General features: G+C 37.9%; 1 protein-coding gene across 1 annotated transcript in view; it reads right to left on the bottom strand.

Annotated features, from left to right (window-relative positions):
- Window positions 1–16,691, bottom strand: part of HDGFL3 (HDGF like 3) — a 68,816-nt gene that overhangs the window by 9,979 nt on the left and 42,146 nt on the right. Inside the window, exons 2-3 of the mRNA XM_061179867.1 lie at window positions 8,664–8,740; window positions 1,126–1,264 (exon numbers count right to left, since the gene is read on the bottom strand). Coding sequence (XP_061035850.1) covers window positions 1,126–1,264; window positions 8,664–8,740 — 216 coding nt within the window. The remainder of the gene's footprint in view (window positions 1–1,125; window positions 1,265–8,663; window positions 8,741–16,691) is intronic.

The following is a 16,691-nucleotide window of genomic DNA, read 5'->3' as shown; positions in this document are numbered from 1 at the left end:
GTTTCATCTACATTGAAAATCTGTTGTTTAATGTAGCCACCTTCATTAATTATCTTAGCTAGATCTTCTGGATAACTTGCTGCAGCTTCTACATCAGCACTTGCTGCTTCACCTTGCACTTTTATGTTATAGAAATGGCTTCTTTCCTTAAATCTCTGGCATCAACCTTGGCTAGCTTCAAACTTTTCTTCTGCACTTCCTCACCTCTCTTAGTGTTCAGAGAATCGAAGAGAGTTAGGGCCTTCTCTAGATTAGGCTTTAGCTTAAGGGAATGTTGTGGCCGGTTTGATCTTCTATCCAGACTACTCAAACCTTCTCCACAGCAGCAATAAGGCTGTTTTGCTTTCTTATTATTCATGTGTTCACCAGAGTAGTACTTTTAAATTCTTTCAAGAACTTTTCCCTTGCATTCACAACTTGGCTAACTGCTTGGCTCCAAGAGGCCTAGCTTTCGGCCTATTCCAGTTTTCAACATGCCTTTCTCACTAAGCTTAATCATTTCTAAGCTTTTGATTTAAAGTAAGAGATGTGTGATTTTTCCTTTCACCTGAATACTTAAGATGCCATTGCAGGGTTATTAACTGGCCCAGCTTCAATACTGTTGTGTCTCAGGGGATAGGGAGGCTCAAGGAGAGGGAGAAAGGGGAACGGCTGATCAGTGGCGCAGTCAGAACACACACAACATTATCAATTAAGTTCACTGTCTCATATGGGTGTAGTTTGTGGTGCCCCAAAACAATTATAATAGTAACATCAAAGAGCACTGATCACAAGTCACTATAACAAATATAAGAATAATGAAAAAGTTTGAAATATTGAGAGAATTACCAAAATGTGATGCCAAGACATGAGGTGAGCAAATGCTGTTGGAAAAATGGGGCCAACAGGCTTGCTCAATGCAGGTTTGCCACAAACCTTTGATTTGTAAAAAATGCAGTATCTGTGAACTGCAACAGAGCAAGGTATGCCTGTACATTTAATCCAAAGTGCTACTGGAGCCAGAAAGAATTCTGACTTCAAATGGGTGGTGGGTAATCATTAGTACAAAGGACATATAAGAAAGATCCAAAAAAGAATTAAAATAAAAAATGAGATGTAGCAAGTGATAATGAAGTAAACCATCACCTGGTATCCAGTAAACTTTACTCCTGGGTTATTTTCTATTTCCCACAATCCTTCATTAAATCCTTTCCGTTTGTTTGACTTTCCAAACTTGTCTTTGTATTCCTTATAAGGGAAAAGGTCTTTGGGACCTAGAAATGCACTGCAGAGATATATTAGAAAGAGATTTGATACTTTGACCTTCAAATGTAAGATATTTTTAATATCAACTCAAGTGTCAGAGCATATTTTAGTAAATACATTAAAAGTATATATAAACCCTCTCAGTTAGACACATATCACAAGATGTTTTGCAAATAGATTTCAAGGTAGAAAAAACAGACAGCTAGGTATACAAGCCAGCAACCCTGGATGGTGCTACTTTGATTTTACTTTTAAATTACTAATTTCTTTTTTGTTTTGAAATTGATTTTTAGTTAAACTACTTTAAAAGTAGTTTTAAAAATGTCTACTTTGACCACTTAAATCATCATCTTAAACTAAGACTTACCTATGCTAATCTTTCATAGGTAAGGGTTTTATAAGACTCACAGTAAAAACATAAACACTGGATTAAAAAATGATTTTAACTCTATATGCCACATTAGTGTATTTATTCACTATTATTTCTATAAATTAAAAAAGCATTAGTGTTTAATGAGGCACTACACAAGAAAAAAATTAGAAGTGGCAAAGTAGATAGAATCTTATCCAATTTAAACCTTATCCTAAATTAGTCATAATTATGAAAAGAAAATGAGTTAGAATAAATCCTGGGGCTGGCTAATAGATCTGAGTATTTAAACTAGAGTCTTCAGCATTATTATCTATGATATTAACCTGGTGAATGAGATGGTGGAGGCCCACATGCTGGCTGAGACTCATTTCAAACTAAGATTCATTTATTCAACAAATTTTATCGAACATCTCTAATGTGTCAGGCACTATTCCAGAGGTGCTGGGGATTCTTCAGGGAACAAAGAGATGAATGTCTCTGCCTTCATGGAGCATACATTCTAGTAGCAAGGGTAGGGGTCTAGACAATAAAGAAGATAAATAAATGAAATACATAGTACTGTGTGCTGAAAATAAATCAATAAATATATAGATGAAGCAGAGGAGGGGGATGGTTAAGGACTGGGGTGGATTTTACAGTTTTAGAAATACAGATCAAGAAGGAAGGCCTCACTGAAAAGGGAACATCTAAGAACTGAAGGGGGTGAAGGAAGAACCCATGCAGTTATCTGGGGAAGAGTAGAGCAGACTGAAGGAAGAGCAAGTACAACAAACCCTGAGGTGGGAGAATGCCTAGTGTGTCTGAAAAATTAAGAAGCCAGTGTGGCTAGACTGAAATGAGTGAAGAGAGAGCTGTGTGAGATGAGGTCAGAGAGGTAACAGGGTGGGAGCACAGATTATGTCAGGCCTTGGAGGCCACTACAAAGGCTTTGAGTCACATGGGAAGCCATTAAAGGTTTTGAGAAGTGACAATTTGTGTTTTAACAGCGTCACTTTGGCTGCTGTGTTGAAAACACACTGAAGAGCTGGGTACTAGGGTAGAAGCAGAGAGACTAATTAGGCTACTGAAGTAACAGTGGTGACTTGGACCAGTTGTAAGCAGTGCAGTTGGTGAGAGGTGGCTGGATTCTGAATTCACTCTCAAGAAAAGAGCCAAGGTATTTGTTAATGGGCTAGATATGGCACGTCAGAGAGAGGGTGGAACTGAGGATATCTCCAAGGTTTTAGATTGAGCAATTAGAAGAATGCAGTTGATATTTACTGAAATGGAAAGATTTTTGAGAGAACAAGATTTGAAGGTGAAAAGCTTAGTTTTGGATGTTGAATTTGAAAACTTGGTTAGATATCCCAGTGAAGATGTCAAGTAGGCAACTGGGCAGGTGATTCTGGAATTCAGGGGAAAGGTCTGTGCTGGAGATATATATTTGGAACTTATCAGCAGAGATGATGTTGAAAGCTTTGAGACCATAGGTTAACAGTTTACTGCTGATTTTTATAAATTCCATTTTCTGACTGGATCTTAGTACTGATCCCTTCCTTACACTGCCCAGCTGGTCAAGAATTCAAGTTGATAAAATCACCTGAGGAAGCTTTCTGACCCCAATCACCAAACTTTCCTTGACGGTTCACCTTTAATCGTTCAGCATGACTGCATTTCACTGAATCCAGAGATAGTTTATCAGGATACTGGACATTCTAACCAAATGCCTGACAAACTGAGCATGAGAAGGAAATGTGACTTTGGGTACGGTGATCTCACTTTTAGAGCAATTTGACATGAATTATTAGACTGTGGCTTTTGACCTTTCTCCAGTCCTTGACTCTATGTATAGGAATTAATTGTGGGCTAAGCTGCCTGAGGTTCACGTCAGCTACAGATGCTAACCAGAGCTTGTCTGTACTTTAATTATGCCACAGGAGTCAAGGTTAATGATTCAACTGGCCATGTTAGCTGTTGCCAGAAAAAGGAACACTGAATGAGCTATTCTAAAACAAGTTCTTGTTTTTCATAGACAATCTTTTTCCTGGATTATAGATAATTCCACAAATCAAATCCCCTCTCCACTGGTTAACTTTGCTGTACGTTTTATAAATTTTAAAGGGTAGGCCAGAAAATAGAATTGTTCAAAGTTACATGCTCTCAGGATGTTATTTTTTTTCCTGACAAAGGCTGCCTTGAAAATTGTCCAGACTAAAACTACTGGGGTAAAGTTATATGGAGCAGAAGAAATTGGGGCTCCAATAACCTACCTGTCTGAGCAACACACTCAAAGAAACTGGGGCTCCAATCACCTATCTGTGTGAGCAACAGATTCAAAGCCATGTTCTGAGGAAAATTCTGGTCCTGCCTTGGGGTGCTCCTGCTGACACAGTTTTCTTGTTAAGTTCCTCACCTTCCACATACTTCCCCCCCTTTCATTTATTTCATTTAATCAATTTTAATTCATTCAACAGCTAGTTTTAGACACTCCTGAAGTCATTCTACGAGGCCACCATCACCCTGATACCAAAACCAGACAAAGATACTACAAAAAAAGAAAATTACAGACCAATATCACTGATGAATATAGATGCAAAAATCCTCAACAAAATACTAGCAAACAGAATGCAACAACACATTAAAAGGATCATACACCATGATCAAGTGGGATTTATCCCTGGGATGCAAGGATTCTTCAATATACACAAATCAATCAATGTGATACACCATATTAACAAATTGAAGAAGAAAAACCATATGATCATCTCAACAGATGCAGGAAAAGCTTTTGACAAAATTCAACACCCATTTATGATAAAAACTCTCCAGAAAGTGGGCACAGAGGGAACCTACCTCAACATAATAAAGGCCATATATGACAAACCCAGAGCAAACATCATTCTCAACGGTGAAAAACTGAAAGCATTTCCTCTAAGATCAGGAACGAGACAAGGATGTCCACTCTTGCCACTATTATTCAACCTAGTTTTGGAAGTCCTAGCCACGGCAATCAGAGAAGAAAAAGAAATAAAAGGAATACAAATTGGAAAAGAAGAAGTAAAACTGTCACTGTGCAGATGACATGATACTATACATAGAGAGTCCTAAAGATGCCACCAGAATACTACTAGAGCTAATCAATGAATTGGGTAAAGTTGCAGGATACAAAATTAATGCACAGAAATCTCTTGCATTCCGATACACTAATGATGAAAAATCTGAAAGAGAAATTAAGGAAACACTCCCATTTACCATTGCAACAAAAAGAATAAAATACCTAGGAATAAACCTACCTAGGGAGACAAAAGACCTGTATGCAGAACACTATAAGATAAGACACTGATGAAAGAAATTAAAGATGATACCAACAAATGGAGAGATATACCATGTTCTTAGATTGGAGGAATCAATATTGTGAAAATGACTATACTACCCAAAGCAATCTACAGATTCAATGCAACCCCTATCAAATTACCAATGGCATTTTTTACGGAACTAGAACAAAAAATCTTAAAATTTGTATGGAGACACAAAAGACCCCGAATAGCCAAAGCAGTCCTGAGGGAAAAAAACGGAGCTGGAGGAATCAGACTCCCTGACTTCAGACTAAACTACAAAGCTACAGTAATCAAGACAATATGGTACTGGCACAAAAACAGAAACACAGATCAATGGAACAATATAGAAAGCCCAGAGATAAACCCACACACCTATGGTCAACTAATCTATGACAAAGGAGGCAAGGATATGCAATGGAGAAAAGACAGTCTCTTCAGTAAGTGGTGCTGGGAAAACTGGACAGCTACATGTAAAAGAATGAAATTAGAACACTCCCTAACACCATACACAAAAATACACTCAAAATGGATTAGAGACCTAAATGTAAGACTGGACACGGTAAAACTCTTAAGAGGAAAACATAGGAAGAACACTCTTTGACATAAATCACAGCAAGATCTTTTTTGATCCACCTCCTAGAGTAATGGAAATAAAAACAAAAATAAACAAATGGGACCTAATGAAACTTCAAAGCTTTTGCAAAGCAAAGGAAATCATAAACAAGATGAAAAGACAACCCTCAGAATGGGAGAAAATATTTGCAAACAAATCAATGGACAAGGGATTAATCTCCAAAATATATAAACAGCTCATGCAGCTCAATACTAAAAAAACAAACAACCCAATCCAAAAATGGGTAGAAGACCTAAACAGACATTTCTCCAAAGGAGACATACAGATGGCCAAGAAGCACATGAAAAGCTGCTCAACGTCACTAATTATTAGAGAAATGCAAATCAAAACTGCAATGAGGTATCACCTCACACCAGTTAGAATGGGCATCATCGGAAAGTCTACAGACAACAAATGCTGGAGAGGGTGTGGAGAAAAGGGAACCCTCTTGCACTGTTGGTGGGAATGTAAATTGATACAGCCACTATGGAGAACAGTATGGAGGTTCCTTAAAAAACTAAAAATAGAATTACCTTATGATCCAGCAATCCCACTACTGGGCATACACCCAGAGAAAACCATAATTCAAAAAGACACATGCACCCCAATGTTCACTGCAGCACTATTTACAATAGCCAGGTCATGGAAGCAACCTAAATGCCCATCGACAGACAAATGGATAAAGAAGATGTGGTACATATATACAATGGAATATTACTCAGCCATAAAAAGGAACGAAATTGGGTCATTTGTTGAGATGTGGATGGATCTAGAGACTGTCATGCAGAGTGAAGTAAGTCAGAAAGAGAAAAACAAATATCGTATATTAACGCATATATGTGGAACCTAGAAAAATGGTACACATGAATCGGTTTGCAGGGCAGAAATTGAGACACAGATGTAGAGAACAAACGTATAGACACCAAGGGGGGAAAGCGGCAGGGGGTGGGGGTGGGGGTGGTATGAATTGGGCAATTGGGATTGACATCTATACACTGATGTGTATAAAATTGACGACTAATAAGAACCTGCTGTATAAAAAAATAAATAAAATAAAATTCAAAAATTCAAAAACAACAAAAAAACACCTACCATGGGCCAGGCACTGTGTAAAGCACTGTGTATATAGGGCTTAGCAACATCCACACAATCTCTGCTTTCACAGAGAGACTGAATGTTAGGTACTTGCCAGGGCATATAATCTCAGGTTTAAGGACAACCAATACTTAGTAAATGATCAGCTGAAACAATGTTATAACAGGTTTTCTAAAGTTCATTCTCCTCCAGATGTCTTAAAATCTACCTCTGGATGATCAAACCAGCAAAAAACTCACATACGGACTGTGTCACACTGCTCCTTGGTAGAATTGCTTTTACTGAATTGAGACTTGGAATTATGCCACTGACTTATATTAAGGATGCTATAAGAAATAACTCCATAAAATCCTTCACACTGTTTACTGGAATGATTCTGTTACTTTTACTAGCAATATACCAGGTGGCAAATTCTTTAAGGGCAACTTTTATTTTCAGTGCCTTAAAGAATATCTAGAAAATGTTTACTAAGTGAACGAAAGTTACCACATAATATTAGTAAATGGTTGATTTTGGTGTATGCAATGGAAATGTGATAATCTTGTTTATCAAATACTGCCTTGTTCTAGATATACAATCAGATCACTTGGAATTAGGTCCTAAAGAAAAAGCAAAATAATGGTATAGACATAAAAGGGAAGGAGGAATGAGGGAAATACAAAAATAGGTATCACAAAGCCCTACGCACTTATTACTATAGGTAAAACATTTATTTCTAAGCTTCGAGCAACCTCTTCAAGGAGAAAAACATGTTAAGTTGCATAGTCCACAAGTGTCTATTAGATAAAAATAAAACAAAGAAAATAAAACCTCTTGAAAAAAACATAAATTTCTCACATGAAGACAAGAAAGAAATATGCCTTAAAGGGCCCTCTCCCAGCTAGCTCTCTTTCAATACGAGAATGAGGAAGATGTCAGAGTGGTAGAGACAGCAAGCAAAGAAAAAGTTCATGCCTGGCTCTACTAACATTCACATGAACATAGGGGGTGACCCTGAATATAAGATTTCATCTTAGTTTTTAGCTTCCCCCCCCATTTGCAGTTCCTATTCCATTTGTGTCCTTGTTGTAAATAACCATATACATTCTCAGTGTGTCAGGTTCTGTGTGTCAAGACTGCCTATGGTTCCCTAGCATCCATTATCATTGTCTTTCTTTTAATGGATACTCCTCCCAATTTGCTTCCCCAACAAAGTTGCCTAGCTAGAGACTATGCTTCCAGCTTCCTTACAGCTAGATGTGACCATATGTCCAAGTTCTTGCCACTGGAATAAATGCAACTGTAAGCCACGTATTCAACTGCTGTGTCATTTCCTTACCTCTTCCCTCTCCCCCTTCCCTCTACCTGGAAGATGCACAGGTACTGCTGAGCCAGTTTTTGCTTTTTTTTTTTTTTTTTAAATAAGCAGACAAGGGCAATGCCCTAGGGAATGGCAGGACAACACAACAGAAGAAACCTGGGTCCCTAGAGCAGAGCTGAACATCCACCTTGATCTATCTACCTTGACAGACAGATCTATCTATTTATCTAGATAGATCCCCCATCCCTGGACTGTTTCCAAAAAAAGAAGTAAATTCCTATATTATTTGAGACACTGTATTTTCAGTTTCCTTTATTCAATAGCTTAATCTGTACTCTGACCAACACAATTACAAAAACTTAGAAAGGTAGTATGTTTCCTTCAGGGTCTGACAAATTGAAGGAGCCTGAGAGAACATAACTTTGTTCTGTGAAATATGAATGGAAGACATCTCTCTAGGTCTTAAAAGTGTCCTAAAGGAAACTTCCGGGTCATGCCCAACATTTAAGCAGAAACAGAAATGATATTCAAAAGCAAAATAAATGAAAAATCTTTACATTAAGAAAAAAATATATTATCTTTGCAATTTTATATAATTGATTATAATGATTTTAACAACATATAAAATAATATGAAGTGATTCTAACAACATATAAAACAATGTAGTCTACCAGAATCAAATTAGAACTGTTGAAAATTTAAGTTGTTTTGTTGACTTACGTTTCATGGGTGCCAAAAAAGAAGATAGGATACTTATTTGCTGGAGGCTTCACAGCTCCCTCTGGGAGTTCATCAATCTATTAAAGATAAAATCATGTAAAATAGCATAAACATGATATAAACATTGTTCCGATAATTTATTGCTATTTCAAAATAAAATCACTCTAATAAAAATCCCAACAGTTTTTCTTTTCTTGAACCTTATAAAATTATTCTAAAGGTCGTATTTGGCACACCATATGGAGAGTAACACTGTAAATTGATTATAACTATTATGGTAATACATAATCAGGAGCCCAAACTACTCATTTCCTTCAACTCAATAGAATTACTCTTGGGAATCTGTCCTAGTGAAATAATTCAAAAGAATAACAAAAAAGAAACAGAAGATGCACTTTTGGGGAATAGTAACAAATTTTTACACCCCACCCTACAAGATAGGAGAATTATGGAAAATTAACTCAAAATACTATGTAGTCATTGAAAGATATCATCTCTTGCTTGGACTAGTGCAAGTCTCTCCCCATCCACTGAAGCTCACATTACCTTTTTAAATGCATATTTGATTGTGTCAAATCCTTCAACAGCTTCTCATAGCTGTGCATCTGAAACCTCTGGGGCTTTTAAAAAATAAAGATCATCAATCCTTCCCCAGACCCAGCAATTTTTATGTACAGCTGAGGTTGAGAACTTCTCATAGGATAATAAAGTCTAAATTCCTTAGAATGCAACATAGTTATATATACATTATTCCCTAGAATGTTTCAGGAAATGGTCCTTGACTCCTAAATCTCCATCTGTAGTCCCAATCTTTCCTTTGAACTCCAGGCATGAAATTACAAACATCTACAAACCATTTCCATTTACAGGTCCTACAAACAGCTTAAAATGAAGAAAAGGCCTGGAGTTCTTCAGAAGAGGCATACTTGGAGTTTATAGAGCAAGGAAAAGGGTCTGGTATCCTGTGTCCTGAAGATATCTGCAGGCCTTCTTAACTAACATATGGCGACAGCCTGAGGATTACTACAGCATCACAACATTCATCTCTGAACTGAATGAACCATGTGTCACAGAACAGATGCTCTGGCGTACTGAGAAAAGATGGCCTTTCAGTCTAGAAACTTTAGTCCTGCTTCTGACTTCAATTGTGATATCGAAGATATCACTTAATGACTTTCACATCTGTAAAATGAGATGGTTGCACTAGGTAACCTCTAGGTTTCCTTCAAGTCCTGAAATTCCATGCCTTGCCTAAAACTGAACTAATTTTCTCTGAATCTGTTTTTGTTTCCTATCTTAAGTATTGGTACACTCAGTACCAAGAAAGAAACCTTAATGTTTTTATTATTTCCTCAAGCTCCACATTCAGTTTTTCACCAAATTCCCCAATTTGGCTCCTGAAATGTCTCCAAATTGAACACCATTCCCATTACTAAATTTAGTTCCCTAAAAAAGTTCTCATGATCTTTTGACAAGGCCACAGCAGCCTGTCAAAGTATCTCCTTGCCTCTGGGCTTTCCCGTTACTGACCATACAACTTCTGGGTAAACCCTGTATGTTTTACATTCAATACACTACCCTACAAAGACAACTTAAAATGAGTAATTTCATTTTGAATAAAATTCAATATATATTCAATTATATATATATATATATATACACACACACTCTCTCTCTCTCTCTCATACATATATTATTGTGGTAAAAAATACATAACATAAAATTTTCTATCTTACCCATTTTAAAATTTACAGTTCAGTAATGTTAAGAATATTCACACTATGATACAGATCTCCAGAAAATGAATAACTATATTTTAAATGGACAAAAAATAGAACTTAATATGGAAATCTATATGTTTATGTATGTGGGAGGCACTGAATTGCTAGCTGACAAAACACTATCACATCATGTTTTTTTTTCACTCTTGTGAGAAAACTGAAAGTGAATCTTTTTAAAAAAACTTTTAAAACTTTTCTTTCAAATAAAACACAACTTTTGGTTAAACTTTCCCTTTGCTGTGTTATATAACTAACATCTACTGTAGAAGTTGCAAACTGACGGCCCTTAGGCCATGTCTGGCCTGAAGAAATGTTTTGTTTGGCTCATACAGTGTTTTTGAAAAACTGAATTAGGTATCAACACTTTAAAACTGGAAGATTCATCTTAAAATCCAGAATAGCCTCTGTGAAAAAATATGGAAGATAGGGATAAGCAACACTAAGCTTGCATTCCCAGGAGGCAACAATTAGCTGAAGATGATCAACAGCTGCCTTCAGACAAGGTATGTTCTCGCAAGTTTGCTGCATTCCCCACCACTCTCTAGGTAATGTTGTAAATGCCTGCTTCCCTTACTTACATTGCTTGCCTGGCCCCTCTGAATATCTGAGTTCATGCCCCTGTAATAAATAATGCCAAAATAGTGGCCTTACCATCACGCTGGTTCCCTCATAAAGGTGTTAAATGTTGACATGCACTAACTATATTTTACTGAGTCTTGTTTTGAAAATTACACTGACAGTTTTGGAATTATACCAAATTGTTCAAGTGGATATACCTTCTTGAACCAATTAAAGAGTGCACCTCCTAGGCACTGGTTTGTTTGTTTTGGCTTCTAGAGTGAATACCAAGTGGCAATAGAACTTTATCTTCAGAGTTTCTGTTTTTCTACTGTTTCTATTTTCCTGACTTTTATTTTCACTTTTATTTCTGGTTCTTGGCTATGTTTGGTTCTGATTCTGGTTTGCACACAGCCAATGTGTTATTCCCCATTAATAGGAGGATGGGGACCTATTCTCTTTTGGGTATGACAGGGCAAATAATCTGGTACAATAGTCTTTTGGTTTGTAGAAGAATAAGTCTTGCTTTTACTGGAAAGAAGAAAAGCCCTTTGAGATCTAGATCAGTGAGTGTATGTATTTTGTGTTTCCTTTAACCTGTAACTGAAGTTGTAGACCTGAAGCCGTAGGCTCTCTGTGTGCCTATCATACTTGAGAGTCTTTACCCTTCCTTGTGTGAGTTTGAAACATTTTCCTATTTCTGGGAAGGGTATTAACAAATTAGATATAAATTTCTTAAAATGAAAGAGCTCTGTTTTTACTGATTTACAGATACTAATAAGATTACAAAAATCTAATATAAAGGAACGTAAGAATCCTCAAGAAATTAAAAAGTGAATGTAGAATACTTCAAATACGGTGGCCTTTTTGTTATTGTTCATTGTTTATCTGTCTGCTTTGTTCACTACAGAGACACAGGGAATGTCAGTTAGAACTGAGGCTCTGTCCCTTGGAGTCTACAACTCTAACAAGCCCCATGGACTTGGGGCCTGGAGGCAGGCAGCCTCACATTTCCTAGAAAACTTGTTCTCAGAGTTTCATCCCTGGGCCTTCACCATCAGTGTCACCTGCGGACTCATTAGAAATGCTAGTTCTCAGTCCAGAACCCTAATGAGGGTTAGGCCCAAGAATCAGTGTTTTAAGAAGCCTCCAGCTGTTTTTGATATACATTATAAAACATTCCATACTCCTGCTGTGGTTTCTGTGGATGAGTTGCCTTTGTTTCTTCTGATTAACATTAAGTCTGCTTAGGGAGGAGATATGGGGATATATGTATATGGAGAGCTGATTCACTTTGTTATAAAGCAGGAACTAACACACCATTGTAAAGCAATTACACTCCAATAAAGATGTTAAAACAACAACAACAACAACAACAAACATTAAGTCTGCGGGATTTTTGCCCTGAGACCACAAAATTGCATCAGTGCACATTTATTTTCCTAATATTTTAAAAAATGTAAAACATGTCCAATTTTCTATTTTTTAATTAAAGGAGTGCTACACTATATTAAATGTGGTGGCTTTTTAAGGAAAAAACCCTTCTCACAGGAACTGTTAGCTCGTAAGTATTCTTATATAAGAATCCAAATTTAAGTAATCAAAGTGAATCTTTGAACAAATCAGACTGGTTTACAATTTTGGTTTAAAAATAACTATTTGGGGGCTTCCCTGGTGGCACAGTGGTTGAGAGTCTGCCTGCCAATGCAGGGGACACGGGTTCGAGCCCTGGTCTGGGAAGATCCCACATGCCACGGAGCAACTAGGCCCGTGAGCCACAATTACTGAGCCTGCGCATCTGGAACTTGTGCTCCGCAACAAGAGAGGCCGCGATAGTGAGAGGCCTGCGCACCGTGATGAAGAGTGGCCCCCACTTGCCGCAACTAGAGAAAACCCTTGCACAGAAATGAAGACCCAACACAGCCAAAAATAAATAAATAAATAAATTTAAAAAACAAAAAAACAAAAAACTATTTGTCTTTATCTGGATTTAATCATTGTAGAGTGTAATATAAGTAAATTTAAGAAAATAAAATTGGGGTTTCTCATGAAGATACTAATTTACATCTGAATTTCTTAAGTTCTGAAGTTCTTACCTAACCTCCCTCGGTAGACTTCCCTGGTGGTGCAGTGGTTAAGAATCAGCCTGCCAATGCAGGGACACAGGTTTGATCCCTGGTCTGGGAAGATCCCACATGCCGCAGAGCAATGAAGCCCGTGCGCCACAACTACTGAGCCTGCGCTCTAGAGCCTGCGAGCCACAACTACTGAGGCCTCACGCCACAAACTACTGAAGCCCATGCACCTAGAGCCTGAGCTCCGCAACAAGAGAACCACCACAATGAGAAGCCCGCGAACCTCAAGGAAGAGTAGCCCCTGCTCGCCGCAACTAGAGAAAGCCCACACACAGCAACGAAGACCCAACGCAGCCAAAAATAAATAATAATAAAAAAAAATAAAGGCATCATCATATAGATAAAAACAAATAAGGAAATAATTTAAAAAAGAATAAAATGGACATAAAAAAAAGGAAAAAAGGGTCTACTGATAAGCTAATATTACTTCCATATAATGTTTAAGATGAAGGAAAACGTAAACTTAAATTATAATTCTGACAAACTTTTCTATATCAACAGTAATTATGTTATGTGGTATGTTAAGATTAAACATAATTTCCGGGCTTCCCTGGTGGCGCAGTGGTTGAGAATCTGCCTGCCAATGCAGGGGACATGGGTTCGAGCCCTGGTCTGGGAAGATCCCACATGCCGTGGAGCGACTAGGCCCGTGAGCCACAACTGCTGAGCCTGCGCGTCTGGGGCCTGTGCTCCGCAGCAAGAGAGACCGCGATAGTGAGAGGCCCGTGCACCGCGATGAAGAGTGGCCCCCACTTGCCGCAACTAGAGAAAGCCCTTGCACAGAAACGAAGAAGACCCAACACAGCCATAAATAAATAAAATTCTTTTTAAAAAAACCCCATAATTTCCAATAGTTAACTTTAAGACCTTGGACTAATATTAAATTGAGTTAATTAAAGGATCATCTTTGCATCTTTGAATAATTCCTAAGTAAGACAGAATACTGAAACATTGGTCAGCAAGTGTAGTTTTAACATATATATGATTTTAATTTTTATATGTTATGTAGTGGAAAGGATACGTGTATTATGTGTATCCATGAGCTTTGATGGTTTGTTAAAACACTTGTATATAACAGAAATTTCTCAGTTTCTCTGTGAAACAGAAGTTAGTTACCTTGGTTAAGTTATAATTGATATGGAGATTGAGACTATACTAAGAACAATAGTGACACAGAAATACAACCATGTATGCAAAGGTAATGAATGGCATGTGTTCTTGTTTATTAATGGGAAAAGATTAGTCTTGTACTTGAAGTAAAGTATCTAGGTTGTTCCAAAATGTGAAAGAGGATAATGAAGGACAAACCTGGATATTGAAAGCTGTAGAACATTTGTGGAAAGGGAAATTTATTTGCCTTGGACTATAATAACTGCAAATAATAGTCTAAAATATGCAATGAAATATTAAAATTTTTCCAAAGCTGGCTCAGTTTTGATGGATTTATTCATAAGATTAAAAAGAGAAAGCTTCTAAATCCATTAATGTCAAATATTTATTAATATAAAACCAGAATTTGGTTTTCTCTGTTAAAATAAAAAATTGGTCTTGGAGTATTCTATCTGTTCTTAACAAAATATGGTAAAAGGTTATTCTTTTTTTTTTTTAAATAAATTTATTTATTTATTTATTTATTTTTAGCTGTGTTGGGTCTTCGTTTCCGTGCGAGGGCCCTCCCCAGCTGCGGCAAGCGGGGGCCACCCCTCATCGCGGTGCGCGGGCCTCTCACCATCGCGGCCTCCCCTGTTGCGGAGCACGGGCTCCAGACGCGCAGGCTCAGCAGCTGTGGCTCACGGGCCCAGTCGCTCCGCGGCACGTGGGATCCTCCCAGACCAGGGCTCGAACCCATGTTCCCTGCATTGGCAGGCAGACTCTCAACCACTGCGCCACCAGGGAAGCCCCGGTAAAAGGTTATTCTTTACCTCCTGAATAATCTGCATAGATAGCCATATCTCACTGGAATAACTTCTTGGAGTTTGTGCTGACTCTGTCATATCATTAAATTTGTTTTTAAACAAACAACGAAAGTTCCTTGCTAAAGAGTTAAAGTTCTTTAAAAAAACTGGGTCACCACCTTCTATGTTAATTTAAAACATTATATTGTTACTTTGACTAAGTCATTATTCATTATCCTCAGATATCTAAGCTACTATCTTAATCAAGCAATGAAGTCTGATAATTCTTGTGATGCTGCTGAGTTCAGAGAACTCACTGTGAAACAAATGATTTGGTTCAGATTGTGGTGTAAGACCAAAGTGCAGTATTACGTGCTGCCTCAACATTTTGTAAAATTGGGATGGTCTTGAGTGGTCTACCTGCAAGTTCTCTTCCTCGCTCTGCTCCTGTGGATAAGGTCTCCTAGTCAAAAAATCCTCTTCAAAGGGACCAAGCAAAGTTTCTTTTTAATCCCTGCTAGCCTTTATCCCCGGTTTTGGTTCCCTGCTAGCCTCGGAATTATTCAGACAAGCCAATCACATCCTCCTGTGTGAACCGCACTCTCCTGATACTACAAAGTCTTCTTCCCATTGCCTGAGTTGTTCACTGTTTCTGAGTGCAGCCTCCAGGTCGCCCTGTACGGCACGCAGTGTCCTCCTCCTCTGGGATGTGAGTTTATGTAACTAATAAATTGTTGCCTATCTTATCTGTCCAGTGTTGTGTGTTGAGCCATTCCCAAAAACATATGGTGGGAATCCTCTCTCTCACCAATAGGGTGAATAGGAAGTGATTAAAATACAGATAGGCACCAACATCAGGGGAATCTTATCAGAATGCTGGGGTAAGAGGTTCCACACAGTGGCTCAAATTTATTATGTGTGCTAGCTTAGAGGTTTCATGCACCGAGTCCAGATGGTAGTTGCGGGTGGGGTTGAGTGGAGGAAGAGAAGTCCTGAGGGCCAGAGGGCTAGGCAGAGATACCAAGGTCCCTCCCTTGGCAGTGTCTCTTCTCTCAGAAATGCTCATGGCCCATTCATTCCCTTACTTTGTTCAAATCTCTGCTCAAATAGCACTGCATCAGAGGGCTTTCCCCCTACAACCCAACTTAAAATAACACCTCTTACCCTGTCATTCTCTATTCTTTTATTCTGCTTTATTTTTATTGTAAGAATTTCCCTGCCCTTGAGTATTTGTTTGTTTCTTCACATTAGAATATAATCTTTGTGAGAGGGAAACTTGTTTTGTTCTCCACAATAGCTCTACTGCCTAAAGCAGCACCTGATACATGATTGGTGCATAATAAATATTCCTCGAGGACCAAGGTTTCCTTACTGACTCAGGATCTGAAGAAGCCTATACTTACATGGAGAGAATCAGTGACCCTGGCTGTGAAGAAGAGAAAGGTACACCACAGGCCACTTTCAATCAGAGATTACTAAGAAAAACTATTATGGGGTTATAGTATAAAGGAGTCTCTATGCTTAAGAAAAGGAAATAAGAAGAACAAACTTGTCTCTTTGAATATGCCAATAAGAAGAATTTTGGGGGCTAGCTGACTAAGAATGCGGAGGAAAAAAAGACCATTTTACCTATTAAAGTTTATGAGGTGAGGTTAAATT

Source organism: Eubalaena glacialis, chromosome 2, assembly GCF_028564815.1.
Source record: "Eubalaena glacialis isolate mEubGla1 chromosome 2, mEubGla1.1.hap2.+ XY, whole genome shotgun sequence".
Taxonomy (NCBI): Eukaryota; Metazoa; Chordata; class Mammalia; order Artiodactyla; family Balaenidae; genus Eubalaena; species Eubalaena glacialis.
The sequence above is the reverse complement of the archived record's forward strand: the minus strand, read 5'-3'. Positions and strand labels throughout refer to the sequence as shown.